This window comes from Pholis gunnellus, assembly GCF_910591455.1.
Source record: "Pholis gunnellus genome assembly, chromosome: 13".
Classification (NCBI taxonomy): Eukaryota; Metazoa; Chordata; class Actinopteri; order Perciformes; family Pholidae; genus Pholis; species Pholis gunnellus.
This window is the reverse complement of record NC_136540.1, coordinates 17,751,085-17,763,718: the sequence shown is the minus strand read 5'-3', so window position 1 is coordinate 17,763,718 and position 12,634 is coordinate 17,751,085. Positions and strand designations below refer to the sequence as shown.

Genomic DNA, 12,634 nt, shown 5'->3' with positions numbered 1-12,634 from the left:
AGTATGGGGTATATATGTCCCTTACAGCACACATCTATGGAAAATGTAGTCATGCTGTCGGTCTTGTGACACTGAACCGGCTCCCTACACCACTACACTAGTTGGACAGGAGCCAAGGAAGAGGAGATCAGGAGATCACTGCAATGGGATGAGACTGGGATATAATCAAGGGTTTGGGGGATAAAACCGTAGCCTGCAGTTTGCCAGATGCATAATCAAAAAAACAGTACTATTGAATAGGCCTCAGAGATCTCTTGTGTGTGCTATTAATCTTTAATGTAGCCGATAACAACGATTAAATGATTTTTCTGGTTAACTCAGAGGCTGCTGCTTCTCGAAATAGGCTGCCCCAATGCGCTCTCCAACATGCCTAGTAACAGCTGGCGCAGAAGTTGTCACGGAAGAGTTGACAACCTTGTCCACTAATGACTAAAAACAGGACGTTGGACGAAAAGGACATGTAGCAGCCCACGGTGTACTTTGGATAAGCGAGTATTTCCCCAAAGAGCGCTGCATTATCCCTCTAATTATAGACCAATAAACGTTAGTCTAGGCTGTTTAAACCAATAAGCGCGAGAGCTTCGCTTGCATTGAGGCGTTTGCATGCAGGCTGTGCAGCGGGCTCGAGGCACGGGACCACGGGACGTGGTGCGCGCATGAGAGGAAAAACTGACGGCAGTGTCATTGCGACCTTGAAGCAAGGTCATTCAGTCTCTGCTGCAGACACTGCAATTCTGCGGAGCTGCATCACACTGGTGCAGAGTCTGCATTATCACCCTGTTAGAGGCGAAACCGGTCACGCTATACGTGCATTAGATTCAGTCCGAAACCGAAACATTGGATTTGTTAGAAACAGTTGTCTGTGTTGAGATTCACTGCGTTGTAATGCTATAAGTAGAACTGTGTCACTCTTGTCGCCGAGGATATGTGTTCAAGCTGAAGCGGAGGAACAGGCTAAACTGCGAATGCCAGCCGGGGTCCCCAGGGTGCTCCTTACAGCAGGTCCTGACCCCGGACAGGTGTCGGCTGATAGGCTACATAAATACCAAGACGCCATTGTGCCTGATACACAAATAGCATTTGGGCACTGCATGCCTGAGTCATGGATAACACAACTGATAGAGAACATAGTCTCCACCTATTCTATAAACACTTACATCTGCATAGTAGCCTGACACAGTGGGTTAAATTATTTTATAGATACAATCTTTGGTTCAAAGTCTGTATTATTACTTTTATACATATTCCTATTCTCATTAGTCTTATTATAACTGCATTTGTATAAAGGTTAAAGGGGAAACATCCTAAAACTTGGCTTTACATATTTTAATGATTATCAATACTAAGGTCAGTATCTAGAAATACGGACAGATGTTTCACTAAACTGGAGATCAGAGCAGCATGGCTTGATAATGCCATCTGGTTACATTTGTTGGGAGTTTCAGACCACTGCAACGACTAATTCCATGAGTCCAAAGACGTTTTGTTTAAAGAAGTCTCATCCAATGAGTGCACAGTGTCCATTTGTGAATTATAGAAAATGTCCAATGGAACTGTTCCAGGATTTGTTTCTAACTGACATGATCACTGCAGTCTGTGATTCTGTCATCAAACCTGTGTTGTATATATATATATGTTTAGGGTGGATTTTCCCTCTGAGTCCAGGTCAGGAGTGTCGCCTACATCAGCACTACTAACACTGGCCATTAATTTGCCCTCTAGTGGCAGCACAAGGGGACCCGCAGCAGCGGAACTGATGACGTTAGAGCAGCTGAGTGTGTGTCCTCCAGTAAAAGGTCACCCACTGCCACAGCACATCATCACTGCCTGCTGACTTCCTGATTGCAATGCCAGAACGCTGCCTTTTTCTTTTTACATATCCTGCAGTAAAGTGTCCGATTTCTAAAGGGCAGATGAACAGTCACTTGGTTTCTGCTCCTTCAAAAACACTTTGCTTACTCACCATAACATTCTGCTTACTCACCAAAAAAATGCAGGGCGCAATTTGTCTCATTTCAAATTCATTCAGACACCAACAAACAAACACAAGTTCCAGCAAAAGCCTTGGATATATGAAAGTATGCTGTATAAATGAGTGCTGGACGTTCATAGGGAGGGAAATGTGTCAGTGTGCCATCTGCTGGTTGTGTTCAAAGAGAAAACAATCTGCATTCATTTACTTAATTTAATCATAAACGACCATCAACTTCCACTTTTATGTATCCGATATTTTGTGAGATTGACTTTTCTTTAGAAAAATAAAACACAGACAACAAAAGAACTGCAGATACAGTTTGCTGCGGCGTCATGTTTGTCCTTTGTGCCATTTCCAGATTGAAACACCAAGGTAGAGTTTCCAGCGGAGTATCACTTACATGGATCAAACGAGGAGCCACAGCACATGCTAAAAGGGCCATATTGACAACCCGAAGGGCATTTATACAGCACATCCATAATACGGTACTGTGTGTATGCCGTTCAAATCCTGCAGCACGTCTGGCCTGTCTTCACATCATGAAAGCCACATGAGTGTTTTCATCCTCACCTCCCTCTCTGTGCACCAAATAAAGCCTGTATTTCAGTTTACTGACAAAGCCATGACAAATGCAAAACTTCATTTAAAAACGACTGATATTGCCTGGAATCACTTTAAACCCTTATTTGTTCCTCTTGGTAGCGTCGTTTTTAGCTGCTCCAGGAAATGCCAGTGTCGGCCGGTGTATTCGGGCAGTCAGGTTGAAATATTTCAACCACCATTCAACGGATTGACATGAGTTTTCCTACAGACTTTCATGGTTTTTTGGAGGATGAATTCTAATGTCTTTGGTGATCCCGTGACCTTTCCTCTGGCGCCACAATCAGGTCAAGCATGGCTGTAGACTCATCATGTTACACTTAAATACATTTTCTGTCTGAACATAACAGCTATTAATACCTAAATTATTTTCACAACAGCCTGCAAAATTAGAAAAGGATTCCAGTTAAACTTTCGCCAATTGAGGTGTTCTTTGGACACTATATTGATAGAAATCTATATCAAGTAGATTTGACTTTTTATATGATGACAAAGTCGGGGTCCCTGGTTTCATCCTAGAACTGGTGCAGTGTATTTTCGTGTGACTGACTGATTCTATGACCAGCTGCAGGACAGACCCTAAAACCTCCAGAAACACAGATATACTACATTAAATATGGGACACATGTAACCAGATCCCGGTTTGGTCTCTGGGATACACCCATGATGATTCAGCTCTCTCATGTGCTCAGCTTTGTTAGACATGTTGACCTACTTGTTCATGTATGCCGGGCCATTCTTGGTGCACCGGGGCACTAACCCAACATGTGATGATAAAAAAAGACGTTTGTTCAACAGATTATCACGTTTCCCAGAGGAGCAAATGTGCTGGATAAGCATCTTTAAAAATTTGGTAAAGTACAACAAAAATGCAAAACATGCTTTTAAGATGCAATGCAGCTTTCCTTTAAAAAAAACCAACAACTTTATTACATATATGCAGTACAGTATGATTAATGCATTTGGCCACCAATCTGCAAATATTATGGTGGTAGACAGTATTTAAAAAAAATGATTCATAACATACCAAAGATGTACAAGAGCCTGTTTAGTACCCGTTTTACTTGTTGGCAGGATTCAAGAGTAACTGTCTCAGACCAACGCTACCTCTCTTTAACATGAGCATCACACTGCTGCGGCAACCACATGTTTTTTTTTGGTTGCTTTTCTTGTTTCTTGCACAATTCTTTTTATGAATAAAAGGTAAGGAGCCCTCATATTAAGAGAGTGGTAGTGCATTACTGTCTTGGCCCAGTAGATAGCAGTAACTCCTCGGAAAGTAACGGGAAGATTGGCATACAAATCCCTTCATCATCTTTGGTTGAGGCATACACACTTGCATGCTAAGAGCATTAAATGCAAACCACAAGTGGCCGAGGCTTCTGCTGCATGTTTTCATCTTAAGTGTCTGTAAGTAAGCAGTACATATATACAAATAAATTACTACATTGACAACTCCTTTGTCAGAACATGAACACATCTCATATCTCTCAGGGCGATACTTGTGCTAGCAGTGGAGTTTCTGTTTTTAGCTTAATTCTGAAGGCTTCACTGGTAGACCTGGAACTGGTTGGGGGTTTCCATTGGGCTCCCTCTTGTCACGGCCGGACAAGAGGGTGCCGGAGCCGGAGCCGTTGATTTTGGGGCTTCTCTGTGGAACAGGTCTTCTTTGACGTCTCCTCTTGGGCGTCCGAGAGCGTACACAGTTGGATTGTGATGTATCCAGCAGAGGATCCAAATGTAGTTTCCCACTCTGGGCATCTGAAGACTCATCAATAAAGGCAAGGTTCTCCCCAAAGTAGTCCAGAGGCTGAGACATGTGGGGATCTGGAGGAGTCTCCTCCTTTTCAGGTTCTGCCGTTTTTTCTTCAGGCACTCGCTCTGTCTGAGTGACCTGAGAGTCTGTTTCTGACCGAGACTCTGATTCATTAGAGGAGGCGGAAGAGGAGTAAGATCCAGACTCTGTCTGACTCTCACGTTGCTCTTCTTTCCCCTCAGGGGCCCCGTTAGCTGACACGGTGTGACCATTGCTGCGTGGGCCGTGGCGACGCTTTCGCCGGCGTCGTTTGAAGGGGTCATCGATTTTTCCTGGAATGCGGAAATCCACCGACATATTCTGGATGTTTTGAGTCCAGTCAGTGGCGTGGGCTCGGAGCTCCTCCATCTGAGAGAAGGGGATAAAACCAGAGATGTTGGAAAGGAAGTGGCATGAGACATGACCTTGAAAAAAAAAACAGACATGAGAGGAGGAGAAGTACCTCAGCTCTGGTCTTCTTGGATAGAACTCGAAGCCAGTTACCAATCATTGTCAGGATAGATGCAAAGTAGGCAAGACCCAGCAAGATCCAGAACCACACCAAAGGCTTGTACCAGTGGTCACTCCCCGCCTTTCCTGAATCCCCTTTGAGAAGATACAAAGACACGGTATGCATTACCAGTGTGTAAAGGCAACACATTTATTCATCCATTCAACTTTTTTTTACAGAGTAAATAAACATTTAAGATAGGAGATACTATATAGCAGATTAGATCATCAATAATTCATCTCTCACAAGAAAGTAATCCTGAATTATTGATGAGAAGATGAAAATTGTCTGTGCTGAGTGAACTTAATGCATTACAAATGACAGTTATATTTATGGATGGCTAATTAAGTCATGTTCATACTCATCTACAGATCAATAAATTCAACGAAAAAAAGCTAGAATATGCAAAAGCAAGCGCAAGTCAGATATAAACAAATTAGACGGAAACGGAAACTATGTTTTCACTTTCGCTGCTTCACACAAACAGTAAATATTTATTGGTCCGTGTATTAAATTATGTCCAGTGAAGATCAGCGTATCAGCAGTTTGCTCAGTTTCACAAGGGCGTCATAGAACTACGGTGGCCTTCAGGTATCGTAAAAACACGAAAGGCTCTCGTTAGAGCCAACGTTTGGTTTGACCGTTCTGGCTACTGTTGGAATATAGCGGCGCAACATGGCGGACTCCGTGACGAGGACCCACTCCCTGAGTAGATAAGATGGGCTCGTTCTAAGATAAGGAAAACACAATGATTCTTAGTTTCAGGTGAGTACACTAATGAAAACGTAGTTATGAATATTTTATTCCATTTTTGCTAATAGATACCCAAAAATGATACACACTGGCCCTTTAAAAAAAGGATCTGAAGATTTCTGGGACCAGCATCTGGCTGCATCTTCTCTCTCGCTCTTTCTTTCTCGCTTCTTGAATGCAGATTTCATTTCTTGTATTTCCACAATGACAGTGATACAATACATGTTATTGCACAGGTGTATAAATATACAGTATGTTATAATGGAAACATAACTTAAATGTTTTATGTAAATATGCCTTACCAAGCCGAATGGTAAAGTCCCCCTTTGTTGCTTCAGAGTGTGTGCACACCACTGCAAGCTATGTTAAGATACACGTGGGTAATCAATTACTGTTGTATACCTGCAACATAGTCTCCGAACCCTACTGTTGTCAGGGTGATAACGACAAAGTAGGCCGACTCCAGCAGAGTCCACTCCTCCACCTCTTGGAAAACCAGGATAGGCACAGCGACAAAGAGCAGGCAACCCAGCAGGATGGACAGGACGGCTGAGATCACTCGCACAATGATTGGACTAACACGCCATTTCTGTCAGCAGGTTGAAACAACACAGTGGCATGAGACAAATAAAAGGAAGTACATGAGCAGTGCAAGCAAAGAAGACATTGGAAGCTCCGTTGAGGGTCTGACCCGAAAGAGGGTCTCTATTTTGGCAACAGCTTTCCTCAGCCCAGTACCCAGATGGTCTCCGACTCCAGCGAGCAGAATACCAAACATCGGGATTCCCACCAGGGCGTAGAAAATGCAGAACAGCTGCCCTCCTTCTGTCTTGGGAGAGATGTTTCCAAAACCTGAACATGTGCGGTGAGAGGTGGAAGATTAGTCAATTTGATGACACAACATGTAAAAAATGTAACTGATTTCGCCCGCAAGTAGCCTATTTGATCAGAATTTGCGGGCTTACTGCTCCTATTGGACACCCACCAATGGTTGTGATGATAGTCCCTGAGAAAAAAAAAGCGCTGGCCAGATCCCATTGGCTGACGAAGGTGAAGTTGCTGTTAGGATCCACACCTGCACCGACGGCCTCCACTACTTCCTGGGATGGTAAAGTAGAAAAGAGTAGAGTTTGCTGGTTAGTTAATGAAACAGTTCAGCAATTAATATTTAATCGGATAGTAAAAAGAGGGGTGAGCCAAAATCATACGAACTAATCGATTAGCCCACACGATTCATTTCAGACATGTTGAAAGTTTCAAAGGCACAAACACGAGTGTGAGTTTCTTTTTATTATCCAATTAAATAGTCCAGTAACGTTGACAATGCTGTATAAAATGCATTGTCATGGCATCAGCAGCAGGAAGTCAGTGACAAAGAAGTGACTGGTGATGTACGACCGTGACGGCTCCATTCTGTCCCGAGTCTATCGAACCAGTGCGAGCACAGATTCCTGATCTAATTATCGGTTTTCTGTCTGTTGGTGCTTGAAGACATTTGTTAACTCTGAATTTAAAGCTGACTATGATGAAGTTGTGATTGAATATGGTCTCTGCAGACATTATTACTTCTAATAGATTAGAAGTTTACAATCCCAGAGGCAGGGCTGTGTCTGGTTGATACTGTCTGTTGGACTGACGCCATATGTCTGTCCCAACTCATCTGGGAAAATGGATTGATTTCTATTGTTTTACGATTCCAACTGCGCTTTCACTTGAATTGCTAAAGCTCCTAATTAATGCAAGCATGGGCAATATTTGCCAAACTAACACAGCACATCTTGAGTGGTGAAACCTGACCTTACTTTAGTCGAGTTGAGAACAGATTGTAGTAGGAAGGAACTTATCTATTGAGGACCTGTTGAAACATCAGCTGACGTTGTTTCAGTGAAACCTGACCCACGGTGCTTGTTGACCAGAACAACGTCTGAAGAATTACTTTGTGACAGCTGCCTGGTTCACTCATTAACAGGATGACTTGCATTTGTTTTTCTGACAGCACATAATAATAGATACAATAAATGTTTATTATATTAGTGTATTTCTTTTACTACAATAATGTGGAAAGATTGCACTGGAACCCTTTGTTTTAGAAAACCAGCAGATGTTTTGTATTAAATGATTATCTGTATTAAATAATTAAGGAAATAATTTGAACTCAACCTATGAAGATATTATTTAGCCATTTTGATTTTTGTAATAACACTGTTTACAGGAGTTTATTTATATTTTAGATTATAGAATTATTTTAAAATGCCCTTTTTCCATTTATCTATATAAGCTGTGCATGCTACCTACCTAGCTGGCCTAACATTAGCTGGTTAACTCAGAGTTACCTCTGCAGCATCTAAATGTTCTTCAGAGAAAGACAAACAACTCTGTAAAGAGAAAAAAGACAGAACCTTTCTCTGCTCATTCGCTCTGGCCAACGGAAGCTAGCCAACACTGCTAACACTAGAAACTGCTAACAGTTAACTCGTTAGCCGGCTAGGTTGGTAGCATTAACAGCCTTGGTAAGCTAATGCTAAGGCTTAAAAAAAGCTAAAGAGGTTAAGTGTGTGTACTGTGTTTATTTACAGCTGCAGCTTTGTTATTGCTCTAGCTGACCGGAGCGAATTGGCTGTTGTCAGTAACAGGTGTGCTAGTTTAAGAGAGGGCCTGAGATTGGCTGAAAGGTGGTGACTGTTGGCAACAACACAATCATGAAACGTGACATTATAAAATAAAATGCGTCATTATCAAAAGGGCATTTTGAAATAACAATGTCTATAATTAAATAATAACTAACAATACAATTCAGTTATGAAAATAATTGATAAAACATAATTTCATAACAATGATTTCTTCAATTATTACACAAATTATTGTTTCATTTATGTATTTTAAACAATGTATTTTTTCTATTTGCTTAATATTGAACACTATTGGGTTCCATATTAATAATTCATTCCATTCTAATATTATGAAACATATTATATAAACAGGATACAGCGAAGGAGCACTCCAGATCTCTTATCATCTTCCTTTAAATAATCAAAAACAAAATGTGACTACCTCGTTTACATCTGTCATGTCCGTCAGTCCCTTGAGTAACCTTTTTGCAAATGTCAATAGCTAAAACAGTGATAAGGACAAACATCTCATAATCCCATTACGGTTGCCAACATGGCTCATAACGTTCAGCCTTCATGCACTTGCACACGCATACTAGAGCCGACCCTTCATTACACAGCTGCTCAGACCTGTTATCCACAGCGCCAAATGCCACACAAATCTGAAGGGTCACCCTGAAGATCCACAAAAGTGATTCAGTGCGATAAGTTGCATTGTCAAACTCAAGCGAGTTCCAAGTGAATATAAAATGTGAAGCAGTCAGGCCAAAATGTATTTTTAGCGAGATGTGGGCTGTCTCTAAGATTTAGAACCTGCTGTAGAGGTAACACACAACTTTTTTTTTCTACGTTAATCGGGAGAAGAGAGTGTTATTTGCAAATCAAAATAATCCAAGTCTCCAAATCATTCAAAGTTGTCCTGTTCCATTTATTCTCTTGCAAGAGGGAGAATATCCAACACAGCTCTTCACACAGAGTCTGCTGGAAGCATTCTTCAACATCAGTTCAAATCTTCACATACTATATACTAAAGCAGAAACAGTCTCCGCCTTTAGACAGGTCAAGGATGTCTTACGCTGGCTTATCAGTCTTACATTTTCCCTTGATCTCATTGTCAGATACATTTACGTGACCCTAAACATCCCCAAGACAGGGAGAACCCCCAGTGTAAACCCTTGCTGACCTTCCTGTGTCTGTCTTTACGGCCCTCTAAAGTAACACTCAGTATATGGTCTGGTCGTAAACCATGTTTGGACAAAGCTAAATGTCTCTACCTCTGTTCTTCTAAGCCGTAAAATGTTTCTAAACCATTTCATGACACTGATATATATTTTTTACCACTACACTATGCATGGCAATTAAAGGAAGTAAATACTGAGGCGTTATTGTCGGTCACAAGTTGTGTTTATAATACTTTTCAGTGGTTACCAACCTGGGGGTGAGGACCCCCAAAGGGCTCCCAAATTAAATCCATGTTGTCATGAGACATGTCAGGAGAAGATCTGCTGTACCTCTATGAGGGTCTGTAGGTCGTCTGGGCCCATGCAGGTAAAGTTCAACAAGAAGTCCCGGCGTACGTCCAGCAGCTGCATGTGCTTGCCCTCCTCTCGCGGAGCCTCCAAGGAGCGGAACACCACAGCTCCCAGCACCAAGTAGAGAAGCACCCCCGTGAGGATGCCGAGCAGGGTAGAGCAGCGCATGGCTCTACTCAGTCCGAATGCGGGCTGCTGTTTCCCTTTGCCAGCCTCTGCGCTGGTGTGGCCTGGATCCCAGCTGCTGCAGCTGAAACATCACCAACCACACGAACACAAGGGGTTTTCAAACGGACAACAACCCAGGCTGTTTACACGCCTGCGCATGAGGCATTTAATGGACTCGGGCCTCACCACACTGCTGACACACAGTCAACGAAACATCCTTGATAAAACGCCGGTCATCTGACCTGCCTGACACTTTGAACAGATTCGACGGCACTAGTACAGAAACATACAGTATATTATCCATGTCATCAACACACAGACAGATAATAGTTGACCTTACCTATCAATCCGCCTTAGTTGCCCACGCCTTCGTCTTTTCCAGTCCTTGTCACCAGGCCTGAGGATGGAGTCCCTGGACCCGTAACCAGTGGGGAGCCCGTCCACCTCACACTCCGAAGGAGGGGACACTAGATAGAAGCAGAGGCACATATTCCCAAGTGCTATTTTAGCATTCACAGAATTTACGTCAATGATTTTGAATAAGAGAAGAACAGCTATACGTTCACTTTCTCACAAAAGGCGTCAGTTGTGAGGATAATCCTCAGAGACAGGTAACAACAAGGTGAAGCTGTCGGGCGTGGCAGTGCTCAGGTTCTGGAAACAAATCCACCTGTTGTTGTCTTTTCTTGATGGTTACACATTATCTGTAGCCGTCTTCTAATCATATGCACACTGTGCGCCTTTATATTGTGCTGAGAGACGGTTCAGCTTTGTTATATTCCAGCCATAACTTTGTAAAATCAGGGTGGAGAAAACAATTATAGAAGAAGATGTATTTCCTTTAGGCGATGCAGATCAGCAGTGGCAGAAGAAATACAAAGTGCAGGCACCTCCAAATGCATCAGATATGGCTTTCAGCGATTGTGACCTGGTTCAGTGTGATGATGTTGGTCATCGCCGGCTCAAACCGAGACGCATTCTCATTTCAAACTGAAACTGGAGCCAAGGCTCTGCACTCCGATGCATCTTTGCCATGTTAAAGCGATGGAGTCGAGAAACTGACAAGATGTGTCCGACACTCCCCTTTGTCCCCAAATTTCGGAAATGATTGATGACGGAGAGATTTTTTATCATTTGGACCAGTAAGCCTGCCATTTCCAATTCACTCTGCAACACTGGACTGCAAGCCAGAACAATAAAACCAGCTCCCGTCTTCTTAGGTTCGGTGGCTGCAGCGCTTTAGTCAGCAGATCTGATGAAATTAAAGCAATAAACTGTCACAGGGTGACAGTGAAATATATACACTTCTCTCCACAGTTTCACAGCTGCTGGGAATACACAAAGAGACTCTTCACTTACCAAATTGAACACAACACAGCCACAAGTTAGCAGAGTAACTCAAACCTATATTGGTAAGATTCATTTGAATGGCTGTTTTTTAGGATTTACATTGTTATATACAAGGAGACTAATACAACATACGATGATTGATGTGAGTAACAATATACTAGTACAATATACTAGTAGTTCATGAATTACTTAAAGAGAACAATAATCAACTCTTTTACCAACACCAAATATATCATTGAAGCATATTTTGGCCCAACAAACACAGTTAGAAACAGCAGTTATCTGCTGCACACCTACCACAGCCAGACAGGTTACACACCACTAGACAAAAGGAAATTGTAATACGGCTTGCATTAAGTGCCAACTGTGCTGCTGCTGCTGCTGTAACCGAGACATAGCCGTAGTGATCCCATTTTATTACCACTTAAGAGTCCCTCCTGGTCCCTAAAAATGTGTGGTACCGTCCGACCCGCCGGAGATTCCCGCCCGTGTGCGCTTACCTCAAAATGAAGGATCATAAGAATCCAGAGTACCAGTCGCCTCATGCATGGTGTTTCATGAGTTCAGGCAGCCGCGTACAGCGAGGTGTGTGTGTGTGTGTGTGAGCATGAGTGTGTGTATGTGTGGGTGTGGGTGGGGAGGGATGCTGTTGCTGAGCACTAAAGAGAGGAAAAAAGATGCTCGTTCAAACTGACTTTATATAGAGTGTGAGAGAGTGAGTTAAAGAGAGAGAGGAGAGAGGGAGGGGGGGGGGGAGCAGCACAGATGATGATGGATTTTTGGATCTATTCAGTTTCTTCAGACTTCAGTTAGATCAGTTTTTTTATACAGTACGTAAAGATATCATCATATAAAGAAGACATGAACACATAATGCAGCTTCATTTGCTTCAGTCTGTACGTGGAGTTCTTCACATTCCAGAGTTTTTCCTCCAGTGAGTTAAACTGAATGTCCAATGCAGTCGTGGCTGCACTCATATCACTACCTCTGTGGGATCAATGTTTGAGATTCATCGAGACTCGTTGAGATCTGACTGCCGACTCTGCAGGGGGAAGCCAAGCTCAGCCCTTCAGCCTGCTCTCAATGTCCCATCTTCAACACAAGCTGCTTGACAGAACTGCTGCTGCTCTCTTTCTTTCTCTGTGTGTGTGTGTGTGTGTGTGTGTGTGTGTGTGTGTGTGTGTGTGTGTGTGTGTGTGTGTGTGTGTTTACAGGGGCGGGGATGAGGTTCCTCAGGCAGATATTCCGATGTTCCTCCAGATCTGTAAGGGTATTATTGTAGGATGCCGAACAATATCAGGCAAGAAGGACTGCTGATAGCCTTTCAGCTAACTCAGGTAC

At 42.8% G+C, this 12,634-nt stretch overlaps 1 protein-coding gene across 1 annotated transcript; it reads right to left on the bottom strand.

Annotated features, from left to right (window-relative positions):
* Positions 1-3,804: 3,804 nt before the first annotated feature.
* Positions 3,805-9,943, bottom strand: kcnk4b (potassium channel, subfamily K, member 4b; the record flags this gene model as incomplete). The annotated part of the gene is made up of 6 exons (XM_079171046.1): positions 3,805-4,739; positions 4,834-4,976; positions 6,037-6,223; positions 6,326-6,486; positions 6,620-6,734; positions 9,755-9,943. 6 exons carry the CDS (start codon positions 9,941-9,943, stop codon positions 4,104-4,106), a joined length of 1,431 nt encoding a protein of 476 aa, XP_079027172.1. The 3' UTR covers positions 3,805-4,103.
* Between the last annotated feature and the right edge of the window lie 2,691 nt (positions 9,944-12,634).